The sequence below is a fragment of the Acomys minous genome (genome assembly GCF_964271855.1).
Source record: "Acomys minous genome assembly, chromosome: 4".
Classification (NCBI taxonomy): Eukaryota; Metazoa; Chordata; class Mammalia; order Rodentia; family Muridae; genus Acomys; species Acomys minous.
In genome coordinates, this window is record NC_140486.1 from 13,896,256 (window position 1) to 13,916,844 (window position 20,589).

General features: G+C 49.0%; 2 protein-coding genes across 6 annotated transcripts in view; one reads left to right on the forward strand and one right to left on the reverse strand.

Annotated features, from left to right (window-relative positions):
- LOC311597020 (uncharacterized protein) overlaps positions 1 to 10,132 on the forward strand; it is a 34,784-nt gene extending 24,652 nt beyond the window's left edge. For 2 of the 4 annotated variants that reach the window (XR_014779061.1, XR_014779062.1), the window contains exons 3-5: positions 2,347 to 2,389; positions 8,246 to 8,332; positions 9,002 to 9,773. Coding sequence is in view for 1 of the 4 variants with exons in the window: in XM_084781046.1 (XP_084637172.1) it covers positions 2,347 to 2,389; positions 9,002 to 9,016 (58 nt within the window). In the remaining 3 variants the exon portion in view is untranslated. The other 2 variants (XM_084781046.1, XR_014779060.1) reach the window with 2 other exon arrangements.
- Positions 1 to 20,589, reverse strand: part of MYO5B (myosin VB) — a 291,416-nt gene that overhangs the window by 4,207 nt on the left and 266,620 nt on the right. For both annotated transcript variants that reach the window (XM_084781005.1, XM_084781004.1), the window contains 8 exons: positions 17,455 to 17,548; positions 15,143 to 15,286; positions 11,842 to 11,993; positions 10,221 to 10,310; positions 7,501 to 7,651; positions 5,952 to 6,237; positions 4,950 to 5,124; positions 3,494 to 3,574 (listed from right to left, as the gene is read on the reverse strand). In XM_084781005.1, the coding sequence (XP_084637131.1) occupies positions 3,494 to 3,574; positions 4,950 to 5,124; positions 5,952 to 6,237; positions 7,501 to 7,651; positions 10,221 to 10,310; positions 11,842 to 11,993; positions 15,143 to 15,286; positions 17,455 to 17,548 (1,173 nt within the window). The remainder of the gene's footprint in view (positions 1 to 3,493; positions 3,575 to 4,949; positions 5,125 to 5,951; positions 6,238 to 7,500; positions 7,652 to 10,220; positions 10,311 to 11,841; positions 11,994 to 15,142; positions 15,287 to 17,454; positions 17,549 to 20,589) is intronic.

Genomic DNA, 20,589 nt, shown 5'->3' on the forward strand with positions numbered 1-20,589 from the left:
CTGGAACCTCAAATTGCTCACAGTTTGTTCAGTTGTCTGAATGGTGACAGAAAGCGCAGTCTATGCCTCCAGACACTTCCCGCACTGGCATCTGAGGAAGGGGGGGCGGGGAGCCATGAATTAATGTTCGTTTGACAGGATGGTTGGCCTTGAGAGGGCAAGAAGCTTGGCAGGGAGGCAAGGCTGTTTAAGGAGGAAGGAGCGACAAGCTTCACTAATCCAGAGCACCTTGGTGGCTCTGGTGGGACCTGGCATGGTCTCTCACAGATGGCCGTGCTTGGCCATGGTGCATTGGTTCTTACAGAGTAGCCACTGAGTCACGAAAGTGGAGAGCAGGAAGCTCGGCAAGAAAGCATCTCAGGGTGCTTCGGTCCCTCACATATCAGTTCACTAAAGACACAGTGGGCTCTGCCTTTGAAAGGCCCTGAGAATGCACTTATTTTTTGACAAAGGAGGCAAAAACATTCTTTTGGGGGAAAAAAAAAAGACCATTTAACAAATGGCGCTGAGAAAGCTGGATTTCTTATCTGCAGAAAATGAAATGAGGTTTCTAACTTTCACCTTATACAAAATCAGTTTAAAATGGTTCAAAAACCTCAATTTATTTAAACCTCAAACCCTGTAACGTTTAGAAGAAAACAGAAGCTATTCGCAGAGGCAAGGCATGTTCAAGCAGAACACTAGCAGCGTGGGAGCGGATCCCAGCACCAGCAGATAGACCATGTGAAAATAAAAACTTTGTGTGCAGCAAAGGAAAACAGCCAACAGAACTAACAGTGTGTGGAATGGGAGCGATGCTTTACCAGACACACTTCAACAAGGAGCAAATATCCAACAGTTACGAAGAACTGCAGAAACCAAACACTGAGGGAATAAAACTGTCAACAATAAATGAACACACAGCTGCCCCCCCAAAAGTCAATAGCTATTTTAAAAAGCATTTAATGCCTCTAGTCACCAGGGAAATGCAAATTAAAACTGCTTTGAGATATTATCTTACCCCAGTCAGAATGGCCGTCATCAAGAAATCGGAAAAAAGACTGAGTGTTGAGAGGATGTGGAGGGGAGTGCAAATCAATAAAGACATTATTGGAAATCAGTTTAAATATTTCTCAAAAAAATTAAATATTGAGCTATCATATGACCCAGCTATTTCACTCCTGGGTATATATATCCAGAGAGACTCCATACCCTACTATAGGGCTATTTGCACCCCATTTTTTATTGTTAATTTATTCACTATAGCAAAGAATTGGACCTAGTTGTCTACAAACAGAAAAATAGATAATGAAATTTATATATATATTCAGCACTAAATACTACTCAGTACTAAGGAAAAGAATGAAATTTAAAAGTTTCAGGAAAATGGATGGACTTAGAATTTATAGTGTTAATCAAGGTCACACAATCTCAGAAAGACACAAACCACACATTCTTTCTATATGCAGAACCCAGCCAACAGTACCTGCATATATGTAAACAGACGTACCTGCGTATACAGTATTACATGAAGACAAGAAAGGGGACAAAGCAGGACTGAATGCAGGTGATGGGTACGAGTAAGAAAGAGGAAAAGAAGCTAATTGTTTTCAGGTTCTAATTCTGTCAAGGAATTTTTTGTTTGGGGCGGTATATGAGGTCTTAAAATATATTCAGTATGCAGAAAGTAAAATTTAATGTGAAGATTCAGCTTTCACTTCGAATGCCAATTCTAACTATATATAAGCTCCCTAAGTTGTATAGATTTAGGGTATGGTTAATTTCGGTATATAATATAATATTTACTTTCACACTTTTCAAGTAATAAAAGTCATTAAAAAAAAAAAGCCTTGAGGAAAATGTAAAAGATTTAGGGTTGAACATGAAATGGGGCAGAAAAGACACGGCTGGATGACAGCAGGTTCAGCTGGGGCTCCAGGCACACAGAGTTATTGGAAACTCAGACAGCAGCACGTGGCCTCCCCGAGATCCCCCCCATGAACCACGAGGTGGGCTTATCAGCTCTCAAGCTTATATCATACAAGCTTTAATATTTAGATGTTTTCATGGATGTGTGAAAGTCACACATGTCCATGAGTCACTATGAAATGCTTTGGTAATTCAGGTGTGGGTTTAAACATGCATGTAGGCAGTGGGGTGCCTAGCAAGCTGCTTTCACTGTTCAACATGAGCTCAAGGAGGGTGGGGTGCGGGTTTCTGGGGCAAGGTCCTGACTGCTCACCAGTACCGCTGAACCCTGCATAGGAAGAAACAAACTACAGCGGGCAAAACCCAGCATTTGGCAGGATTGCCCTATTTCCTGACAAGGCCTAACCCAATGTTTTCTCTCTGTCCTTCATCCCTTAGGTCTGGACTCTCTTCTTGCAAATGGTGCTGCTGCCAGTTTATAGTGAGTTATGGTTCTCCCTCTCTCGTGGCTCAGGTTCAAATCCAAGAATGATTTCCTAAACCTGTTGTTTTGCTTGAGTTGCTTTTCAGCCGTCTGCAGAGATCGGCAGTGGGTGGGGTAGCCCTGGCCGCCTGCTGTCTCTCAGTCCTTCTCTGCGTTTAGAGCTGGCTCTGTGCTCATCCTGACCTTCGATCCCACTCAGTGCCTTCCCTCCCCGCCTTTGATGATTCCTGCGTGTGGGTGAGCTGGCCAGCTCGCCTGAGAGGGATGTATGCTTAGCGGGCCCTGGCATTTCCCACTGCCCTTGAGACAACAGCCACCTTTAGTCTGACTTGGCATCTGTCTCTTGACCTCTGGCTTCATCACCATTCAAATACCAGGCTGAAGTTCATTTTATTCTTTTCCACGGGGTCTTTTCAGAGCCAGGATACTCTTTCTCAATCTCTAGATCACTTTCAAATCTTGGAACAAGACCCCCCCCCCCCCCAACTTGCAAAAGAGAGCGACATTCTATACCAAAGCTTTTGTTTCCTCGGGGCTTCAGTTGAGGAAGCTCATGTTTAAGTTAAAAAGTCACATCTCAAGGTGCATCTAAATTCACATCTGCGTGATATGTTTCTTCCTACCACATCCCCAAGGGCCAATACTGTAAGTTATCAGAGACAAGGCGTACGAGTTTGGATTGCGTTCTAGGAGAACATTTCTTAGCTCCACATGCTTGGAGTTGATGTTAAGTCCCCTTGGTAATCCCACCTGGTGCCTTGATTTAGCAAGGTGTCCCTGGCAAGGGTCTAAAAGCTGAGAAGCAAGACAAGTCCATTGTCTGCCTGTGCGTGTTACGGCTCCCCTCCGAGTGCAAGGTTCCTGGCAGAGTGCTGTCAGCGGTAGTAGAGGGTTAAACCCTGCACTTTCCATGCCCTTTTTGGCCTTTGGCTAGGAATTTATTTTATTTATTCACTTTACATCCCTATTGCAGCCCCCTCCCTCCTCTTCTCCAGGTCCCACCCTCTTCCTTCTTTTCCTGATCCCCTTTTCCCCAGAAAAAGGGAGTTCCTCTACCAACCCGTGACCAGGACTTTATACAACTAATACCCGAAGACTCACCTGGATTGTTCGTATAAAGGACACTGTCACCCGCTCTTCAAATTCATTCAAGGGAGTGTAAAGGGTTAAAATTTTGACGATCTGTCGGAATGAAAACATGGCTTAGCACAGAACTAGACAAACTGAAGACAACTTTGAATTTTATGACTCTGTGACAGTGGTGGCACACAAGTGTACAGCTCTCTGGACAGAGACCCCACAGGTCTCCACCTGTGGCTGCCCCTGTGAGGCTTGAGCTCCTTCCTGTAGGGCATCACGTCTTCGATGCCCACCCCTTCCCCTGTGCTTGGTGTCTTATGTGTGAGTTCAGAAAACTGCTGTCTGGAACCCCTAGCCTCTTTTCTGGAACCCCTAGCCTCTTTTCTGAGGGTAACTTAAGGCTCCTCAGGAGAGCGCCAGGGATCTTAGATAGGAGCGGCCTTACTTAACTGTGTGTAGACACCCTCGCACCATGTCCTTAAGAAAGTTCATTTACAAGTGAGATTTTTCTTAACTGGACACAGTCTTTTGTCTGCCTATCAGTTGTTTTGGTGGGAGTACCTGGCTGTGTGCAGGGTCAGCTGCAGGTAATAAGTAAACTCGGGGGGAGTAAAACATTTCCTGGGGGTGGGGAGCTGGGAAACACAGGGGACTTGCAGTTCTTAAGAGTTCACAGGTTCATTTCAGAAGACTGTGGAGGAGGGAGAGAAAGAAGCCTGTGCTCTTACTGAGTTTGGATCAGCAGGGAAGAGTAGGTATTTGACTGGTAGAGTCTGGTTTCCATTTACTGGTGTCTGTGGCCCATTTCTGAGAAGCCATGATCAAAGGCAAGATCTGGTACATATCTCTTTATAGACTAGTCATATCTCTATAACCAAATTATGGTATAAATACAATTTGGGGGGAGAGGAATTTAAAATAATATTTAAGTACCTTTAGATCGCCAAGGCTTCATTTAAAATGATATAAATGGAGTCTCAAAATATGACCATATGAAAATTAAAGTTGTAAAAAGAAAATATATAAAGAAAGCAAACAGCTTTATGTTGACAGATTCAGGAAAAAAATATCTCTTGGTAAGAAACTATCTGGAATTGTTTTATAAAAGTCATGACATGAGGCCAGCAAGATGGCTCAGTGGGTGAAGGCTCTTGCCACCAAGTCTTATTCCCTGAGTTCGATTCCCCAGAGCCCACATGGTAGAAGAGAGAACCGACTCCTCCCAGACAACCTCTGGCCTCCACACACCCCGTATCACAGCATGTGTGAACAAGGTCTGCGGGTTTGCCACCTTGTCTTATAAGTTAGCAAACAAGAAGGACCAGAGAGTTACAGGGAAATGGCATCGGGTTTTACAGACCAAAGTTCTGGTCCACCAGTGGCAAGTCTGAATTGTGTCCACGAGGCCGGAGCACAGCCTTAGAAAAACTGGCCAGAACAGCCTGGAGAGGCCTGCAATGGGCTTAAGTGACTGTACCTGCTGGGTGCTGAGGGAGGTACACAGAGAGCAGATGGCTTCAGCGTCCTCCTGGGTTTTTTTCTTCAGCTGGAGGAGCTGGGCTGCCTGGATCAGAGGCTCCATGGTCTGAACTGCCCCACTCTGTTGGAGGTTTTTCCCCCGAAGCCACTCTTCAAGTTGACTTATGTTGTACCTTAGCCATAAGTAAAAAGGAAAGTGCGTTAAGCCTTCATTCATGGGGGGAGGGCACCCGCTGTGTTCCGCAGGTGAGGCGTAACTAGTTGTCATCCTTGTCCTCCCTTTAATCATCTCACGTGGTTAAAACCCTGCAAAGTGGCCGTAGGGAGATAGCTTAGTTTGTAAAATGTTTGCCACACTAAACAATAAAAAACAAACCCCAAAATGGGTGAGGTGGCACACTGCTGTAATCCTGGTGCTGGGGAGGTGGAGACAGGCTTTGCTGACCAGCCAGCCTAGACAATGTTGCAAGTTCCAGGCCAGTGAGACCTTGTATTTTAAAATAGGCGGACATTTGAGTTGCCCTCCAGCTTCCACATGTTCACACACATATGTATGCACCACTCCTACGTGTACACACATGTTAAAAAAAAAACCCTCTGCAAAGTGCCTCATACTTGGTAAGCACATGTTGAGCGAAGAATGAGTAAATGAATGCGTGCCTGGAGTACCTAAATAACAGGGAGGGAAGCAACCGCTATACTAAATTAAAACTTGTACTTAACATTTACAAGCGTTTATACTTCTTTGACAGTTTTGATTCTCTTGCTGACCTGGCCGACCTTTAAGCTAAAGAGTATTTGAGCATCTCTAAGCTAGTCTGAACATCTTCGTACTAGTTTGTTTGCCAGGTCACTATCTCAGATGGGTGAACTTCACCAATCAATAAAAAGCTGATGGATCTGGGTTACGTACCAACTAGGAGACAACTGTTTTGCGTTCTGACCCCAGCCCGTGTTGGGGCCCTCGGTCTCCGCGCGCTGGCGCGAGTGCCTCTCTCACCTGAGTTGCATGCCTGTGCTCCAAGAGCAGGCGTCTTTCCGCAGGAGTAGGTTGTTAAGAGTCACTGCGTTGATCATGTAGAAGAGCTGCTTGAACACCTGCAGGATAATCTCGGGGTCCAGGCCCTGGTCACACATGACTGTGTGGAAAGAGTTCATCTGGCGGATGATGGCCTCCAGGCAGTATGCGTTCTCTCCATCCACCATGCTGGAGGAGCGCTTCCGGTAACCAGTTGGCCTCACACCAGATAGCCCCTGGATGCTCTCATTCTCCAACATGGCAGACACTGAAAGGAAGGCGCAGTTAGAAGCGTGTGTGTTCCCCTCAAAACTCCGCTGTAGGACCAGGCGGATACGCACGGTGACAACATACGCAGGAACCTAATACATCTGGCAAAGAATTTTCAAGTCTAGTGGATCTCCATCTTGCATTAAATAATTAAGGATTATACTGTCACTTAAATTCACTAGTGAGTGGACAAAAATCCAAGGTATGAACTAGCTGGATTCTGTACTGCCTCTGTCAAGAGTCCAGCGTTTAAGAACCGAGCCGGCTCCCGTAGAGTTTTGGCCCAGGCACTGACTGTCTAACTGCCATTCGGTGAGTTGCTTCAACATTCTTACTGAACAGCATTTAGCTGTGTACCAGGTGGTGCTTCAGGGACAGGACCTCGTCCAGTCATCCAGCAGCCCCATGAGGCACTACCCACTTTACCAATGAGCAAACCGAAGCATAAAGAGGTTAGTAAATGTGGCTACAGGAATGCTGCTAGGAAGTGGCAGCACCAGGATTTGAACCCGGGTCTTACTCAAGAACTGGTACAATATTCTTCCAAGTTCTGAAACCTCTCCAGCTTGATCTATCAGTTCTTCCTCTACATGAGAAAGGCCTTAAAAGAAAACTAGATAGGAGGGAAGATTTGATATGAAATGTATCCTGAGAGATACCCTTTGGGATTGCCCCTTCGGGAATTCACTCAACCTGTCTGTGTTGTGAGGACCTAGAGAAGCCATTCCACAGGTCCAGGGTTAATTTCCTTCTTAGCCTTTGTGGAGCAGTGAGTGGCAAATGTGTGCCACTCTCCTTTTAAAGTACAGCTGCTCTTTCAATTCTGATTTCATGTTCAGCACGCAAGTGCACCCATTGCTTTATGCAAAGTCAGTAAATATGACTGCTGTGTGCATCCTGAAGGCTTGACTCACAAGTGCCCATGACTCTTCAGTGAATCTGGCACACCATCGACAAGAAGAAATACATTCCTTGTATTTGCATCCACACCATTATATCACTTGTGGAAACTGGTTTGTTGTGGGAAAATACTACAGGAAAGAGATTAAGGAAAGACATCTCGCTGTGCTGGCCTCACATTTTTGTAGCATGCTGTTGGAAGTTTCCCAGGCCTTACACACAGCGTACACTACCCTCATGCCTGCCCCAGGATGGCCTGGCTTTGAGGAGGCCACAGCTGGTAACAGCTGCTTCCCGGAAGGCAAGGCAAGCCTGCCACAATCCTCCTTCAGACCCGCAGACGCACTAGGCACCAGCTTACCGATCATGGGTTGTAACAAGCCTTCGGCGATCTTAATGAGCTGCTGATAGATCTGAATGGAAAGGTCGCTTAGTACCTGGCGGTACTCAGTGAGGTCAAAGTTCTTGAGACAGTGCTCATTCTGCTTCGCAGTGTTCTGTGTCATGAAACCCTGGAGAGGAAAAGTGTGCGTCAACGAGCTGCTGGCGCCTCCTGGGCTCCGTACACCTTCTTCTTCTTTTTTTTTTTTTTTTTTTTTTTTTGGTTTTTCGAGACAGGGTTTCTCTGTGTAGCCTTGACTGTCCTGGACTCACTTTGTAGACCAGGCTGGCCTCGAACTCACAGCGATCCGCCTGTTTCTGCCTCCCAAGTGCTGGGATTAAAAGCGTGCGCCACCACGCCCGGCTTCCGTACACCTTCTTAGGCCACTTTAACAACTTCCTATTTGCAGGGCTCCACTCAGTCCTTCCCTATGTGTGCAATGCTCTAGAAAACAGGGATGGCCCTGACCTTAAAGGTAGTGGAAATCTCATGACAGACAAGTCAAGCTGTGTATACACAAAGGCCTAAGTCATTTAGATCCTCAAAATAAAGTAAGGCCAGAAAAAAGGTAATAAAGAGGGAGTCACGTTTTCTCAATGTAATCTGCTGTTATCTGCATTCAGATTTCCCTAAGACCTTAGGCCCCATGAGGCCCCACAGGACTACGGCATAGGCCAGGTTCTGTTTGTAGGAGACATCTACGGACTCTTGTCATTTTTTCCAGAATTAACGCAGATGGGCAGAAGTGGCAACAGCAGCCCCATCCTCCCTCCTAGCTTGCTGTACTATATGAACATGTAATCTGGACTAAGTAAGTATTCATCGAAAGAGCCCTGTGGCCAAGGTCTTTCTACTTTTACCCTTTTTTGATATATCATTTAGGCCGTCCTCAAACTTGGGGAATTCTTACCACAGCCTCCCAACTGCTGGGATTAAAGGCCTGTGCCACTGAGCTTAGCTCCAGTGTCCTCTTTATTCAGGCCAAGAGCAATCAACAGCAGCCGAAAAGACCAGTACTGTCAAAAAGGCAGCTATCCCCTCAATCTGTTCCCCTTCCCTCAAATTACAAAGCAATTTTAAATAAGGAAATGGGCAGAAGTGGGAGCGGCCGTGCCTGCTAAGCAATGAGGCTGTTCACTCATCCTTGCTATTTAGACTACACAGAGCTAGTTACAACGTGGTTCAAATCTTGTCCCCAAGACCAGAAGCACGAGGAGCCCAGGCCATGGGGCCTTGGTCCTGCCCTTTCATGACACAGAATACATGGTGACACTGCTTACTGCTGCCAGCCTGATGGAAGTCTAGAATCCTCTGGGAGTCAGGCCTCTGGGGCGTGCCTGTAAGGGATCTTCCTCATGGTTGAAGTGAGGAGACACAGGCTGAATGTGGAAAGCACCATTTCAATAGCCAGGTCCTGGATTGAAGGGGAGCTGAGCGCTGGCCTGCGCTTCTAACCTTGCTCTCTGCTTTTCTATTGCAGATGCTGTGTGACTAGCAGCTTCAAGTTTCTGCCGCTTTGATTTCTTACAACAGATGGTCGGTCAGTATCCGGAATTGTGAGCCCAATAAACCGTTTCTCAGTTAAGTTGTTTTTGTCAGGGCATTTTATCACAAGTAGAGATGGAGACACTGTATAAAGTGAGGCACCTTGATGAAACAGTGAGAGCTCCTGAATGCCACTGTGGGGGAGGACCAGAAGGCATCTGGCTTGAAGCAAAGAAAATTCTTCCACCTTTATCCTATCTTTCATAGTAAAAGCAAGTGCCCAAATCCAAGTTCTATTTCTTAAAGGGAGACGGGGTCCAACTGCAGTCATTTTTGCATTTTGCACGGGTCAGAGATGAATTCATTACCCCCAGGAGAAGAGCATCTCTAGTTGTTATGGCACAAAAGATAAAGCTTAAAAAATATATTGCTGCACCATTTTAACATTTGCTACGCCTTGACTTTGGTCAGGGTGAGGTATGTGAAAGGCCGGGAGGGCAGGGAGTTGATGTGGGAGGCAGAAGGTCTGGATCCAGTGAGATCCTCACTGGGAAAACTGGAAAGTGTACGCTCTATGGCACGGAGCAGAAGGCACCGCACGGCAGCGGGCAATCCCACCAATGGTAGGTAGGAAGCGAGAGTCCTGGGTAAGGCTGGACTCAAGAGGTCCAGAGTGGAACGTGCAATGATATCATCAGTGGGCCTCAGGTCAGTGACGCAGATCAAGCTGGATGCATGAAGCTGGGCCTCAGCATCAGCCTGTACTGTGTGGTTCTGTATAGGGCACCTCCCTTCTTGTGGCACCTTTATTCAGAAGTGGACAGAGCCCAGGAGACAGCCTGACACACCAGACACGTGACCTTCCTCCCAGGCTTCACGGACATGGCTCCTCTGAGACAGCCTTAGAAATGCAAGGTCACAATGGTCCCCTAGAGAATCAAGGGGCTTTCTGGCACTGTATGGTTGAGCAAACTCATTTCCATGCCTGTTCTGCTCTCTTGATTAAGGGGTGACTTCATGGGTTCTTGAGCACACTGAACCCCCAAAGCCTCCTGTGTCCTGACCCAGTCCCGCTAAGGCATTCCCACAATCTGAGGCCCCAGCAGGTGCTTCATAGACCTTTACACCCATCACCTAAAGGGGGGATCCAAAGCACCCTAAGCTGCAAGTGGATAAAGTGGGGCCCACATTGGGGCACTTCGCTCACTACTCACCTCATCCCCACTGTACTGCTTCAAACAGTGAAGGAAGCGGCAGGTGTTGGATAACCAGAATGACGTCATCTCAAAGTCATCATTATGCTTCTGTGAAAAGAAAAGCACACCGCTGGCTCTGAGTAAGTCTCCCATTGGCTGACATATAGCCCTGGTGCCTCTCTCTTTCCATGTTTCCTGTGTTACCCAGCATTCCTGGGAAGTCCTGATGTATACAGTCTATTTTCCAGTCACAGAAAAGACACCCTTCACTGAGGCTGTCGCCGTTCCTCTGCTCCCTGAGCTGGCAGAGACAGAGCCATCCCTCAGGCTCTTGATGATGATGTATGCACCTGAACACATGGGAAGAGCAGGCTGTCTCCCACAGCTGCAGCCTGTCAAGCTGAGTGACAAGATGAAGTTTAGGTCCAATGGCCCCAGCTCTAGTCTAGTCTAAACCTTTCCCTGGCCAACTGAGCTACCAGCTGTCCAACACAAGGCATGCTAGAGTGAGCACGCTGCCATCCCATCGACCTAGAAGTCAGATGCTGAGTGGCAAAAAACTAAGTGACCAAGGCCCATAGACAAGTTGGTCCATCCAGTTTCTGCATGATAGCTATTGACTTCTCAGAGCCCATCCTGTAAAATTCTTTAACACACCCATTATTTAAATAGCAATGGGTATGAACTATGACAATAAAATGAAGCTGACCACACAGGCTCTGGGCTACAGCACGCTAGTCTACCTTAGAGCTATGGAGGCCTCCCTGCGGAAGTGACATCAGCAGTCCTAGGCTGCCTTAGGCTCCAGCTGGAGCTTGTAAACAAGCTTGTGGGCCAGAGACACAAATTTGAGACTGACCAATATCTACATATGCATGATATACACGTCAGGGCAATTGGTAGGTAAGACTGTGCAAGAAGCCTGTGTCAGGGAAAGGCAGGGCAGCTGCCAAGGACATGCAGCCAGCAGCCGAAGGCTAGCTTGTTCTCAAATCAGTGATCACAGGCTCATTGGAGGAGACCAGGGCTCTTGAGGATGGCTTGCCTCCTCGAAGCAGTGTCAAGGAGAATCTGAGTCAGTCTCTGACATAAGACTGTCACTGTCACTGAAGTCTAATCTCCCTCTTACCACTTGACTCCAGCTCCTTTGTGAAGATGCCTCACCCTCAAACAGCCTAGCCAATGATGCAAACAGTGGCTACTACTATGTCCCTTAAGAGTCTTGTGCCTTAAGAGCAGCCCTGTTCTGGCCCAGGCTGCCTCATCTTATAAACTGATGAACAACCGTAGCTCTGCTGTGCCACCAACCAGGATAGTGTGTCCCAGCTCCTTTGAGTGGCGAGAGAGGGAGTGTGGGTTCTTGAACTTGGTTCAGAAGCATCCCACCTCCCTAGCATCTATGCTAGTGGGCACCCAGGCTTTCCCATAAACACAGACCCAGCAGGGAGGTTGCTGCAGGCCCACACTGGAATTCTGTGCTTCCTGACGTTTGCAGACCTGAGCCTGCCCCGAGAACTGCTAGGCATCCCTGATGGTGTAATTGGCACACTGGCAGAACACAGGCACAGAGACGCCATGGAGGTGCTAGCTTTGCCAGGGCTGCTGGGAACTGCACTTGTCTCCTCAGCTCCTTCCTTACCTTGAGGACTTTCTTAACGCCATTGATGGTGGAGCTCAGCAGAGAGTGCACCTTGAGGTCGTCGTTGGTGTAATCCGCATGCCGGACGCACATGTAGAGAATGTACGCAGGCAGACAGGGCACGGTGCCCGACAGCATCTGGGGCTTCAGGTCTAACAGCAATAACATGCGCGTTAGCTCTATTAGCGGAGCACTCTGAGTGTCAGAATCCTTGCCCCAAAGAGAAGCATCTGATTATTTCCCTGTAGCCCACCCAGGAATCCACTTTCCACGGGGCTGTGATGGACTACAGTAGCTTGAAGCCCCTATGGGCTCCTGTATCTGAACCCTTAGTCCCTAGTTAGTGACACTGTTTGGAGAATTCACGGAACCTTTAGGAGGAGGAGCTTTGCTGGAGGAAGTGCATCACTGGAGGAGAGGTCTTTGAGCCTTCCCTACTTCCTGCTTGCTCTCTCTCTCTCTCTCTCTCTCTGCTTCTGGGTGCAGCTGGAATGCAGCCAGCTAGCTTCCTGTTCAGGTGCCTGCAGCCACGCCTCTCTTGCCTTGACGGACTCTATCCTTCTGGGCCTGTAAGCCAAACAGACTCTTCCCTGAGTTGCTCTGGGTCACAGTGTCTTATCACAGCAACAGATGGACACCCTCAGCCATCCAGGCACCAGCAGTGGCAGACACTGGCCAAAAGACAAACGCATGGCCTGGCTAGGTGTAACCTTAGCACTGAGAAGGCAGAGGCAGGCACATCTCTGTGCATTTGAGGTTTACATAGAGAGTTCCCAGTCAGTCAGGGCTACATAGAGAAACCCTGTCCAAAACCAGATAAAACCAAACTCCTCCTCCCCACACTCCTAGGGGCTTGTATTGCAGTAGTGAAACAAACAGGCCTCCAGTGATTTCTCTGCCACATGCATAAAAGGGCTACAAGTTACAATTCACGTCATGGTCGCCAGGAAGGAACTTACAGCTAGAGGCAGGCTGTAAGTGGAACCTGGCTCATGCAGTCGGGTGAGAACACCTCTATTTCTTGGCACCTGACCTTCTGGCTGAGCAAAGTGGATTCTCTGATTGTGAAGATTGGTATCAGGAGAATTTAGCAATATCATAGCTTATAGAAAATTGTATGTTCCCAATGATGGCCAGTTGGCCAATGGCTGGGAAGGTTGGAACAACCTCTGGTCCATGGGTATGCTGTTATTTTAGTTTAGTTTAGTTTTGTTTTGTTTTTCCAACTTGACATAAGCTAGGTTTATCTGGGAAGAGAAAACTTCAACTGGGAAAATCTCTCCTGGAGAGTAGCCTGTGGAGCATTTCCTTGATCAGTGACCTATGGGAAAGGGCCTGTCACACTGTAGGTGCTCCTACGTGGCATAAAATAGCAGGCTGAGTGAGCAACAGGGAGCGAGCCAGTAAGCAGCTCTCCTCCATGGTCTATTTCAGTTCCGGTCTCCAGGTTTTTGTCTTGATCTCCTGCCTTGACTCATCTCCATAATGGAGTGTAACTACAAGGGCTGTGGTGTTTACAGCACCGGAAGGCACAAGGCTCGGACACTAGAGCTGTCCTTCTGGAATGATTACTTGGCAGCGCTTGCGCTGATGTCTCACAGTTGAGCTGGCCCAGCAGCCCACTGCCACTGCCTTCTACTCAACATGTCACCTTTTCCAGCTGCTCTCTTCTACCCTTCCTCCTGCCTTGGACTGTGACTGTGACCTTCATGCTGATACTGGGCTGTTTGCCCCTCCCACCTAACACCCTGGGAAACTGTCAGATGGAGTCTAGTATCCTGGGGAGCTACAGAGCCAGGTTTAAAGCAGTGAGTAATTGTGAAAGACCACAGCAGTGGGAAGAAAGGACCCGTGCCAGGTTTATATGTTGGGTGAGAAAGGGGCCAGCACCTCACTGTGGCTCTGGCTGTATCCCAGCTCTCATTACCTTGACCAAACCAAGCCCTGAAAGCCCCCTGGGCTTGGAACCCACAAATGGGGAGGCCTCCCACCCACTCCCTGGGCCAATAGCATCCTTAAGTCTTCTGCCAAGGCTGATAAGAGTTGGGGTGGGCTGGCATGCACGTATCTTCAACTGATACCCAGATTACATCATTCTCTCTGATGTGTCCTTAGTGTTAACTACAGGCCATAACACTCTGGATGCATGGTCAACGTTCTGGCATTTTCTAGGGTCAATAAATAGCTATGGATGGCTCTCGGTTCTATATAGAATGCCAGGAATATTTATCCAGGGGAAAAATGCTGAGTCCTGTGCCAAGGCCAGGAGCACAGGAGGAACAGTCTGTGGCTTCTGCCCAGCACCCTTTGCCCTTTGGCTGTTGCTTTGGACATTTTTAGTAACTTGATGATGACTGTTAGGCTCCAACAGTGACCTATGACAAGCAGCCCTTCACTCTGTGGTGGACATGAAACACAGCATTACAATGTCAGAGTTAACTGAACATGTAAACAGGGCTCTATGTTTTATAACTTAAGTAAGTGTGAGTCAAGAGCTCCCTTCCCACTCTCATCGCTTAGATGATTGTACATGATGATCTAGATACCAAAAAAGAGCACCTCATCATCTGCCCTTCAGGCGACGCCCACATACACAGATGGACCTCCTCTTAGGAACCTATTGCTGACTAGTTGCTTCAGAGAGGAGAAGAAGCAAGCTGAGTCGTAGTCCCCACCCTATAAGGTGCTAATATCTGCTCGGAAACAGAAGTGAGCCTGTTCTATCACCACAGACCGTTCCAAGGCGAGCTGCTTAAAATCCACACATGGATAAAGCTTGAAGCAAGATGTTAGAGATTGAAAGCGTGGCCTATGAAATGCATTTTTCCCCTGGATGAGCTCTGACTCCTCCCCTGAGTTTCTAGAAAGTTACTAGAATGAGGCGAGTACCCTCCAACATGAAGTCAGGTTTGTGTACCGATACAGACGCTGGGAGAATTAAACGATTGGAGGGTACGGTGTTTGGCATGGTTGCTGGCAAGCCTGCACTGCTATTGCCAAAGTGTCGCTGCCAACCATGGTCTTCCCCCGCAGAGAAAGAAGAATTGCAGCTGTGACTGAAGATAGGCCATGCGGCGAGCAGGAGCCATGTGCCCCCCCTCCCCCACCTTTCCTGCACTGATGTGAGGCTATAGGGGTGGGGTCATGGAAAGCGGCAAGGTGCACAGGAACAGCTGGAGATGTTGGACATGATGTGGAGGAGGAGGCTAAGATATCCATAGGGGAGATGGGAGGGTTGGGGCTGACCAGGAATGGGAGAGGAAAGAGCTGGCAGGTGGCGTGCGCCACTGTGGGTTCTGACCTGTCACCAGGTTCCGGATGAGGAGGGCCTCGTCCTCTTTGTGGTACTCCAGCATGCCTTGGAAGTCCTTCTCTTTTCGTTGGACGGTGACCTGTCTTGTGAGTTCATGGTGCGTCCTGTCATTCTGTGCCAGAGCCTGGGCAGCTGAATGGAAAAAGAGGATGCCGGCAATACGGTGAGAACGTGTACCTCAAGGCCTGCAGGAGGGGTGTCCCAGCTTGGGGATCACGCGCAGGGTACTGGAGCACCCATACTCCATGTAACTGTTCCTGTGTCCGGAACCCTCCGTAGCTGTGTGTGAGGACTTCAGCACTTGCACTGAGGCCCACTGTGTATAGCAGGGGGGGGGGGGTCCCCAGAAGAGAAATAGACCAGAGAAACTATGAGTGACAGCCATGTTCAGCCTGCCTTTCTGGCAAGTGCTTCTCTCTTCCTACTAAGCTGTAAGGAAAGCCCCTGAGTCTGGGAGGAGAGCTGGCCAGCCCTGTTCTACTCAGTTAGTTCCCTGTGTGCAGCTGGCCAGGGGACCCGGTGGTGCCAGTGGGGCAGAATCACGATTCCTAGAATCCAAATGTAGTGCGGGGCTGGGGGCACTCTAAGTGCAGCCCACGTGCAGCACAGTCAGTCATCCGGGAGATATCTTAGTGGTACCAACTGGAGTATCAAGGACTTGTCAAACGTCACTCAGACCTTTCCTCAGCCCAGAGGATGGTAGTAGACTCCAGACATTTATGCACTGCACACCTGGGTACTGTCATTAGCCCAGGACAGACAGGAAGTCCCCAGTCTTGTCCCTTCCAGTTCAGCTGAGTAGATGCACTCGTATGCTTACATGGAGACACACTTGACAGTGCGGCTTGGCCAAGTGTCAGGCCAGTAGTGTGATTTAGGTGCTGGGGGGGCGGGGGGCTGAACACTGAGAGAGCCAAGCAGGAGGGAAGGAGGTGGGCAAGACCAGGCATGATCCATCAATGCACCCACGAGAGCAGTGGTTCTCAACCTTCCTAATGCTGTGACCCTTTAACATGGTTGTGGTGACCCCCACCATAAAAATTATTTCATCGGTTACTTCATAACTGATTTTGCTACTGTTATGAGTCATAATGCAAATATCTGTGTTTTCCAATGGTCCTAGGCAACCCCTGTGAAAGGGTCATATGACCCTCGGAAGAGTTCATTACTCACAGGTTGAGAACCACTGACTTAGATGACCAGGACAAGAGCAGGGCAAGGGATCACCCGCAGTGGGCGTTTGTAAACTGGCCAGAGGTGTGTTCTGTGTGTGTGCACAGACACATGAACATATGCAGAGGAGCATCTGGTGAGAGCTGGGGTTTCACTCTGCTGGCTGTGGGGAGGCGAGAGCACAGACATAGCTTTGAGCAGAGGTATCCCCTGGGAAGCGACTGAGTCACGTGGGAGCAGAAGATAAAGACTGATCACCGGGGATTGGGGGCGCAGAGAGTGGAGAAGTGGGGGACGGGGAGACAGGTCTTCTGGACTGAGCAAAATGGAGAGGTTGGAGGGAGGCCAAGAGACTTGGAGAATGACAACCCGAGGATCAGAGATTAAAAACCCCGTAGATGGAGGGTGCACAGGGCACATGCAGGGAGACCATCAACTGAGGAAAGGTCACAAGCTGCCTGGTGTGGGCAGAGACGTGCCTGACAGTATATAAATACTGGGTGATCAGTGGTGTGCCCAGAAGCCTGTGGCCTCAGGACAGCACAGGCCGTGGTTCCAAGCAGACAGCAGAAGGATGAAGAGGGTTATCTGTGACATGAGGCTCCTGAGGGCTACAAGCAGTTAGCACCTGCTTAGAGGGCACAACGGTCACAGGAACGGACATTCCGAGGGCTTTAGGAAAGCGACTTAGGTATCTGTCCGCCCCTCCCTCTGGGCCAGACTCCAAATTGGAAGTGTACTTGTGACATCCCAAAGGCAAGGGGCGAGGACCCCAGGTCTCTGTGTCACAGTGTTCTTTCGCTCCAGGAAGCCTCGCCTCTGACTCTATGCCCTTGGGAGGCAGGTACCACTATGGACCTACGCGGCTCACTCCTCCTCCAGCCTGGAGCGCCTGGCGGCTCTGCTCATGCTGGGTCTCTCCCCTAGGCTCTACCTGCTGAGGACATGTGAGCTCCTGGTGGCTGAATTTGTCCATGACATGGCTGGTACAGGCACAGCTGCCAGGAAACAGATGAAGTGGACAGAGGGGCCGAAGGACCGGCAGCTGCGTTGCACGGGCTGGCAGGGCCACCTCTGCCTCATGCACACACTCAGGTGTGGACACAGGCCACGCCCAGGCACACTACCTTCTAAGTCCTGGACCTTCTTCATGTAAATCTTCAGCTGCTTTTTCAGCTTCCTCTCATTTTTCTCCAACTTTTCCACCAGTTCCTTGAAATCCTGAAAGCGTAAGGGAGCTGTGTGAGAACAGGATGTTGGCCTCACCCTGAAGAGAAGGTAAAATCCTAGCCAGGAGCAGAGGGGGCCTGGGAGGCTAAGGCGCTTGCTCAGGTAGGAGCCGAAGGGCCTCCTCACACAGGCTTAGTACCTGCTCGGAGCCCAGGTGTGAGTCAGAGTTCATTCTATCAGCAACAACAGGGGGAACTCCCAGGGCGAATTCCTCCCACTGGGGCACTCTGGCGGCTGTAGACTCCTGGGGCTCCCTGAGCCAAGCTTCCTTAGGGGGCACCCAGCTTAGGTATCCAGGGGGGTAGTGGGCAGCACCCTGGGTGGAGGTGTGGGAATGCAGCCACACAGCTGGAAGAGTCAGCAACCCAGACAGGCTTCTGGGATGAGAAGCTAAACAGGACGAGGGCTGTGGCCCCAGTCCCTAGCAACCGCTGCCACTGGAAGTGAGTCAGCCCACAGGGACCTGGGACAGCAGACTGTCCAGGGAAGGACTTTGCTATCGTTATTGTCCTCATCCAGCTGGGCAGAGGTTCTTTGTGGGAGGGAATGGAGAGAGGAAAAAAGCTCTGCTCTTTCACCATGAAACCCAAGCCTAGGTTATCAGAGCGATGGAGAAGAGAGAAGCAAATAGTCATTCCTGGGACCCCTGAAACATCTCTGGCGTGTACTCTCATCTGCCCCTGGCCCCGCTTCTGTGTGGGTAACAGGGTATAGACCCCAGGGCATTGGTGTACTAAGCAAGTGCTCTACCACTGAGACACAAGCTTTGCCCTAGATGACATTGTTTTAAAGGACTTATTTTATTTTCATGTATATGTGTGTGCTGTGTGGGGCTTCTGTGCCTGTGTGCAGGGGAGTGCAGGTGCCTGTGGGGGCAGAGGATGGAGAAGGCTTTCAAGGTAGGCCTGCCGAATAGAGTCAGTTACAAGATCAACCCCTGTGCTATAGGCTTTGCAGATAAGTCTAATTATAGGCGTTTTGAGGTACTTTATCTTCCTTCAAAAGAGGCAGAGCCGGGCACTGCCACTGCTGCCAAACCAATGGCTTGAGTTTGATCCCCAGGACTTCCATGGGAGAGAGAACTGGCTACTGCACATTTTCCTCTAATTCCCATACATGTGTGGTAGAATTCCCCATAAATAAATAGAAAAACAGATAAGCAAACAAACAATAAAGATCACACACACACACACACACACACAAAACCCTTCTGAGATTGAGTAGTATCTAAACACTTATCTAAACAGGGGTGAGAGCACAGACAATTGGGGGGGGGAGTAGGGAGGGGGAAGGCAGGGAGAGAAAAGGGCAGGGAGAACTGATCAGTGACTCTGCAAGAAACCAGTTGGTACAAAGAACTTAAGTGTCTCGAAAAACTTCCTTGGGGACAGATGAGGTCTCCACTGTTCTATTGCTATGAAGAGTCACTATGACCAAGGCAACTCTTACAGAAGAAACCACTTAAGTGGGGGCTGGCTTACAGTTCAGAGGTTCAGTCCATTATCCTCAGAGCAGGGAGCATGGCGCCACAGGCGGGTGCTGGAGCAGCAGCCACAGGATGAGAGAGGTACTGGGCTTGGCATGGACTTTTGAAACCTCAAAGACAACCCTAGTGGCACACTTCCTCCAACAAGGCCACACCTCCTAATCTCTTTTAAATCTTTCAAATAGCGCCACTCCCTAGTGACTGAGTGTTCAAATGTTTGCGCCTATGGAGGCCAATCTTATTCCAGCCACCACTCCTGTGAACCCTCAGGTTTATTCTGACTTCACCTCATCCTCAGGCACCCACCATATTGACTAAGGCACCCACCATATTGACTAAGGCACTCACCATATTGACTAAGGCACCCACCATATTGACTAAGGCACCCACCATATTGACTAAGGCACCCACCATATTGACTAAGGCACCCACCATATTGACTAAGGCACCCACCATATTGACTAAGGCACCCACCATATTGACTAAGGCACCCACCATATTGACTAAGGCACCCACCATATTGACTAAGGCACCCACCATATTGACTAAGGCACCCACCATATTGACTAAGGCACCCACCATATTGACTAAGGCACCCACCATATTGACTAAGGCACCCACCATATTGACTAAGGCACCCACCATATTGACTAAGCCAATTCATTGAATGAGAGTGTTGCAGACCCACTCAGAGCTCTGGTTCTGCAACTGCCTTGATCCCCATGAAGCTTAATGTGCTGTTACCAAGTCCAGAAGACCAAAAAAAAAAAAAAAAAAGAAAAAAAAAAAAGAAAAAAAAAAAAAAGAAAAAAGTGCTTGGATCTTCCCATGACTGTTTTACCAACGTCCACCATCCCCTGAGGGACAAACGGTAGTTACCCTGACGCCTTCCTGTAGCTAAGCTTGAGACAGTTCAACAAGGAAGGATAACATCCAACGTTCAAGCTGCAGCAACTATTCTGTTCTGAGGCACAGACTTCTCACACAGCCTCCACAAAGGAGCCTGGGAAACCCATCCCTCCAGCGCGAATCACTCCCACAGATGCTGATGGGGACCCATGGTGCCGCATCTTGTCCTCCGGCTCTTCAGGCCGGCACCCCTCATATAAAATGCTTAGTGTGCTAAGCAGAATTGTGTAAAGCTGTGCTCCCCTGACTTGCAGCACACCAGAACCACCTGGGAATCTGTAAAGTTCAAACTCAGCATACTTAGGACAAACTAAAGCCACACCGAAGCTGGCAAACTTATGAAGCTACTGCTGAGGCCCAGAGCCACGAAGGCCACAGTGATGGTGACTACAGGATGGAACAACCCAAGAGAAATCTTGGCACTGAAGGTTGAGTTGTTGGAAGACACCTCTACTGAGATGCCACCAGGAAGGAGAGTTGCATCCTTACCTGACCCACAACCCGTGACTTCCTCTGCCAGCATCCCCAGAATTCTTGCATGCTCAGCACTGGTCAGTTGTATACATATCCTCCTCTTTGCCCAGTGCCCATGGTTCATCTGGATATTTGCTGACCACAGGGACATAAAGCACAGTTT